Source organism: Hipposideros armiger, unplaced genomic scaffold (assembly GCF_001890085.2).
Source record: "Hipposideros armiger isolate ML-2016 unplaced genomic scaffold, ASM189008v1 scaffold_295, whole genome shotgun sequence".
NCBI lineage: Eukaryota > Metazoa > Chordata > Mammalia > Chiroptera > Hipposideridae > Hipposideros > Hipposideros armiger.
Window position 1 is genome coordinate 1266229 of NW_017731645.1, and position 6000 is coordinate 1272228.

Consider the following 6000-nt stretch of genomic DNA (forward strand, 5'->3'; position numbering starts at 1 on the left):
ATTTTAAATGTATAGAAAAGTTGCAAGAATTTAACAAAGAACGTCTTAACCCACAATTGTCAATTGTTAAGATTTTGCCACATTTGTGTTCTTATTCTCTGCTTCTGTTCCAAATCATGTGAGAGTAAGTTGAAGACCTCATGTTCCTTGTACCTGTTGCCTAAAACACAGACATTCTTACGTAACCAATTAAAGGATCCAAACGGGGGGATGTGGTGAGACGAGTATTGTCTCACTGAGCGGCTCGCACAGTGTGGTCCTGGCACTGCAGCCTCACGTCATCTGAGACCTGGTTAGAAATGAGCATCTTCGGGCCTACCCCTGCCCACTGACTCAGACCCCGGGAGTAGGCTCAGCACCCCTGTGACCCCGTTCCAGGGTATGGGGTGCGCAGAGGTCACACCTGCTGTCCCACAGTATCCCTCACAGGATGTGCATCCCCATTCTGGGGTCCACGCCAAGGCCACACGTCACAGTTAGCTGTCATGTCTCTTCAGTTCCTGTTGGCCTGTGTCTTGTACGTTTTCAGTGGGTACAGGCAAGTGATCCTGAGAATGTCCCTCATTGTCACGGAGCGATCCCACTACCCCGAATGTAGCCAGGACAGATGACGACATACGCTCGCACCACACCCCTGCGACCGTTCCGAGCAGTATAGTCTGTGGCGGCCCAAACCTGGGAACAGCCCAGATGTCCATCAAGCGATAGAGGCTAAACACAGTGCTGTGCCCGCCCAGTGGGCAGGTGCAGAGATCAGAAGGCTCCGAGTCCTCTGGTCCCACTGCGTGCGTGGACACTGCAAGCACGCGTTGTGCTGAGAGCAAGGCGTGAGATAAAGACTGCACACGTTCTGATTCTGTGCACATGAAATGCCTTCAAAATGCACGTTAGCAGATGAGCCAGCCAGTGGTGCTGAGGGCTGGGACGGGAGCGGGGCCTTTGGGGGCAAGGTGACACCCCGACTCTGGATTGTGGGAGTGGTTGGTGGCACAACGCCCTAACTTGACGAAATTCATTGAATTGTGCTTTTAAATGGACATATCTCACCGTATGTAAATTATACCTCAGTTAAGCTGTTTTTAAAAACTGACATCCGCAGCTTCATACCACATCCCAGGAAGTGCTGTCAGAACCAGGGCCGTCACGTGATGTAGGGCAGGAGCTGTCGTCGTTTTCCTCGGCAGGCCGACCCTCGACCATCGTGTGTCAGAAGCAGTGAGGAATAGAGACATGAGCGTGGCCTATTAGCAAACAGTGTTACTCAGTGATATTAGCAGAACTAAACTCACTTCTCTAACGTCCACATCAGAGGGAGAAAAGAAGCCTGCAGCACAAGACAAACAGAACCAACCATGGTAACCAGAAACAAACAGGTTAACGTTAAGAATCGCAGGATAGAAACCATGAGCATGGGAGAAGCTGAACTGGCACAGAATTTTAGAGAAGTACTGGAACTGGGTACAAACTGCGCAGGCGACACACCTGAGCAAAGTGACTCGGAGGCTCGGCGATGCTTCTGTCTTGGTGTGTGACCCGTCTCCCCACCCCACCCCTCTGCACCCCCACCACCAGGCGCACGTGGGCCCACCGCACAGCCATGTGCACTGGTCACAGACCAGCCTAGAGGCAGCAGGCCTTTGCTCTGGGTTCCTTGGGTGAAGTCCAGGATCGCTGCTGTGCTGGCATCTGGAGCTCAGGAAGTATGCAGGTGGAATGTGCAAATGGCACGAATAAAGAGAGGAATTAAAGGGTGTTCAGCGGCACAATTTTTATCATTTAGTGACATGAACAGTCATAACATTAAAATTAAGATTTTAATACCATTAGGTAATTTTATCAGTAACGTTTATTATGAGCGACAAGGCTTCTAGCATCTTCCAGTTTCAAAACAACACCAAACTTAAAAGTAAGAACATTAATCATCTCGTTTGTAGAGAAGTTTGGAGGACCTGCTCCCATCAACCCTGAGTGGAAGGCCCAGAGGCTGCTGCCAGCTCCTGGTGAATTAGTTCAAGCCAGTGATGTTCACTGCAGCAGAAATTAGGGGTCTTGCTGGGAAGGGTCGGCTCTAGACCTCCCAGCAGCCAGATGAGGAGCGGGCGGAAAAGGCCGGTGGGTCTAGACGTGCCGAGGACGGCCTCCCCTGAGCAGTCCCACGGGAGTGTCCTGGCCTGGGAGGAAGGGAGATGTGAGGGGTTGCCATTAGCTTTTAAAATCCCAAGTAGAGTCACAGTGGAAATCCTCTCGTCCCTGTTGATGGCCTTGTACAGTCAGCATTGAGTTATCATCGTACCATGAAGAATACTTTTTTGGAAGCTATGAGACAGTCTTCCTATTTTAGATTTTTTTCAATGACCTAAAATATATTAAATGTGAAATCTAATTAAGAGTTTTCAAATGTTTTTGCAATTGCCATCAGTCAGACTCCAGATTTGGAAAAACCACCTTAATATTTATGCTTTCCAGTTAGTTGAGCGTGCGTGCTGACAGGGCTGGCCGACTTCAGATTTAGAAGAGGAGCCTGTCCCACAAGTAGCAGGCGGCATGCATAATTTAAAAGTTATGGAACTCCTTAGTGCCAGATTATTGGAGAAGAATAACAGCTGCTAAAGCTAATTAAAGTTTAATATGTTTAATGAATGTGATTGTTACAGACAAAAAAATCATTAAAGTGCTGTAGAAAATTGTTAAGTTGCCATCAGGCCACATAATAAATTGATGATTTTTCTCACTCTGAATTAATGCAAATTCCCGTTGTACTCTATTTAATTATGCATGAAATGGTGCCCTTGACTCAGATTTCAATAAAGAACTTCTTTTTTTTTTTTTTTTTACTTTTAAGACTCCAAGGAGGAAATTCAATTAGCATTATGAAAGAAACGCTAAAATGTGACATTTAACTGCAAAATATATTTCAGGCTTTTCATTTACCCAGTCACTTGACCATTTACCCAGCGCTCACTGGCCCTACCTTGAGAGCCTTTTCTATTTTAAAAATGGGATGGTTTTATTTTACTTTATTCAAGCATTTGAGAAAATTATTGTCTTCAGTATACTCAGAATGCTAAATAATAAATGTTCTTTCCGTTTCTTTTTTGGTTCCTGTTCTAAATCTTCATGAGATTTAAAGTAGCATATAAACTATAAATAGAAAAAAAGGCAGTAGTTTTATAGTCTGTATTACAGTCCACCTGTCGTTTAAATGGGGTTTATATTTAACAGTAGGAAGACGTACAAAGATTGTTAATAAGAAGCATAAAAGTCTCTATATTCAGCATTTTGTGGGCTGTGCCCACCAATGAAAGAAAATGCAACTGCAGTGCAGTCCCGGGCAGGAGTACCTGTCACTCTTGGTGAGGTGGCTCAGACGCTTCCAGACGCCCCTGTAAGAACAGTAGCATGGCTCTGATTTTGGTCTCTAGTTCCCACTACAGTGGTGAGCAGGTAGCTGTTTCCTAAGCTGTTTAAGTCCTTTCCCTGTAACAGAATTATTGTTTTCGCTATAGAAAATCGGAGTTGTGGTTGAGTGTAAGGAAGACTTAAGAGTAGCTGTAACGTCTGCTTTCGGACCAGCGTCGCATTTGCGTGTGTCTCGTGTCTCTGAGCATGTGTGTCTGTGCACGGGCGTTTGTGCAGAGGACAGGGTGTAGGTGTAAGGAAGCCACCCTGCTCATGCCAGTCCGCACACCCACTCTTGCAGGAGCTGTACCCCGCCTTCTGCATCCACCATGGCGGCTCGGACCTGGAGCGGCTCCCCACGGCCAGCACGTGCATGAACCTGCTGAAGCTCCCCGAGTTCCCCGACGAGACGCTGCTGCGCAGCAAGTTGCTGTACGCCATCGAGTGCGCCGCCGGCTTCGAGCTCAGCTGAGCCAAGAGGCTCCGCCCGCCGCCCTCGTAAGTAGCACCTCTGGCCGCCCCTCCGAGCGCGCTCAGGCTGCACTCCCAAGCTCTCCCAGGTCCCCCGTCCGTCACCCCCTCCTTCATCTTTCACATGATTTCTTACGGCGTGCTCGCTTATGTAGATGGACATCGCTTTTCAGATCATTTAAAGTGACAAATGTCATGTGCCATGTGGCTGAGTTAGTAATTTTGCCAAGAAGAGCACAGTTTGAAGACTGGTGGCAGCTCGGTGAAATTAACCAAAGATGCAGCTCTGGCTTTGCCGATGGGTTCCAGGCTCGGTGGCGGCTGCGGGCTCAGCCTGGCTCTCGGCCTGCAGAGTTGGGTCTGAGAGCTGCAGACGCTGACTCTCAGGGCCCCGGTTTCGCGTGCAGTTGAATTGTTTACAAGCCTAATTATCAAAACTGAAGGCGTTTTCTTCCTGCTGCCTTTTTCCAAAGTGGTTAGGTTTGGAGAATAGCTAGAACGACCGTATTTTATTTGTGCTTTTTAAGCCATTTCCCCACAATGGGACTAGCATGCTTGTTTTCGGCAAACCATCGACCTGCATCATGATGGTTTGGGTATTACTGTGTGTGGGTGTGTGTGAGGTGGGCACTTCATTCTTGTTCCATTTCTGTCTCCACTTTGTGCCTGGAGAGCATTTGGGGAGGGTCTCTGTCCAGTTCCTGCGGCATGTGTGACCTACAATAAGCGATGACTTGGGGAGAAGAGACACTGAGCATCAATTCCAGTCACTTGAACCAAAGTGGTGGGCTGCACCTTCTTCGCCTGCAGCCCGCTGTGGCTGAGCCGGGAGGCCCGCCGGCCCCTGGACACCGGGGTGACTCGCCACGCGTCTGCACCCTCTGCTTCCTCAATGGTGCTGCTTTGAAGGAAGACGGGACAGTCCCCAGACTCACGTCCAGGGGAGGCGTGTTGGAATTCTCTCATAATAGGCACTTTATCAGGACCTGACTCGTTGCTGGGTGACTTCAGTCTCCGAACACGGAGTGCTTCAGCGCGTTGGCTGTGAGAGCAGAGTGGCCTCGGCTGGTGCCGGGGCGCGGGGGGCCTCGACTCTGACTCCTGTCTCCACGGCTCGAGTCTCACTCACTGGAGCTCTGTGGGCTGTCCTGTTGAATTGACCAGAATTAGCAATATACTTTTAAGTGTGGGGAAACTGAATGACACTTTTAAGACAATGACCATTATCCAAACAAAATGTATAATTTCTTAATTTGAATAATAAATTAAGTGTTTAAATGCTATTTGTAGTCTTGATATACAGAAATAAAATAACTAGGGTTTGTCCTTGGTTTTATTTTTATTTGAGGTTGTTTTATGTTGAATGTTCCATATCTTCTTATTAGTTAATTTGTATATTTTATTATCAGTATTTTGGAACTACCTGGGACTGAAGAGAAATGGGCAATTACACTTATTTGGGTTTTTTTCCTCAGCTATCCTGAGCTTATTTATTTGTATGTTCTAATGGCTGAATATTTGCATTAAATGTTTTTTTCCCAAGGTTGTATTGGAGTCATACCCCAAATCAGACCTTGTATGGGCCCCATCCTTCTCACTCCATAGATGGACCTAGAACCTTAGGGAGTTGAGGCCTGGGTGGCTCTGTGCGTGCCAGGCACCGAAGGGCGGGAGGCGGCTCTGGCTGAGACCACCAGGTCAGGCTTGGTGCGGGGCGGGGGGGACACCTGGGAGCAGCAGCCTTGAAGGCTGTGCTCGGTTTCAGCAAGCAGAGGTTGGGGGGGGGGAGGCTCCAGGAAATGAACCCCGAAGGAGGCATGGAGCAGGGTCCCCCAGGGAAGGCCCAGGTGTTCAGCTTGCTCGGCAGGATGGTGGGGAAACACTCGTGTGACTTGGGGGTGTCGGGGTGAGAGCTTGTTCTCAGCACGAGAGGCGGTCGTGAGCCAGTGCGGGTGTCTGACGGAGACCGTCAGATGGGACTGCACACTGTCAGTGTCAGTGTCTAAAGCTAGCATCCAAAGTGGTCTTGGGTCTAGGAGACCAACCACTTATAACTAACTGCCATGTGGTCGCTTCTTGTGGCAGTCGGTCCACTGCTGACCGGCCTGGGGGGGGAAGTCCAAGACAGCG

General features: G+C 48.8%; 1 protein-coding gene across 4 annotated transcripts in view; it reads left to right on the forward strand.

The window, feature by feature from the left end:
- Positions 1–5153, forward strand: part of UBE3C (ubiquitin protein ligase E3C) — a 91152-nt gene extending 85999 nt beyond the window's left edge. For 3 of the 4 annotated variants that reach the window (XM_019659097.1, XM_019659099.1, XM_019659101.1), the window contains exon 23: positions 3701–5153. In XM_019659097.1, coding sequence (XP_019514642.1) covers positions 3701–3871 — 171 coding nt within the window. In that variant the 3' untranslated portion in view covers positions 3872–5153. The remainder of the gene's footprint in view (positions 1–3700) is intronic. The other variant, XM_019659098.1, reaches the window with a different exon arrangement.
- Positions 5154–6000: the final 847 nt, after the last annotated feature.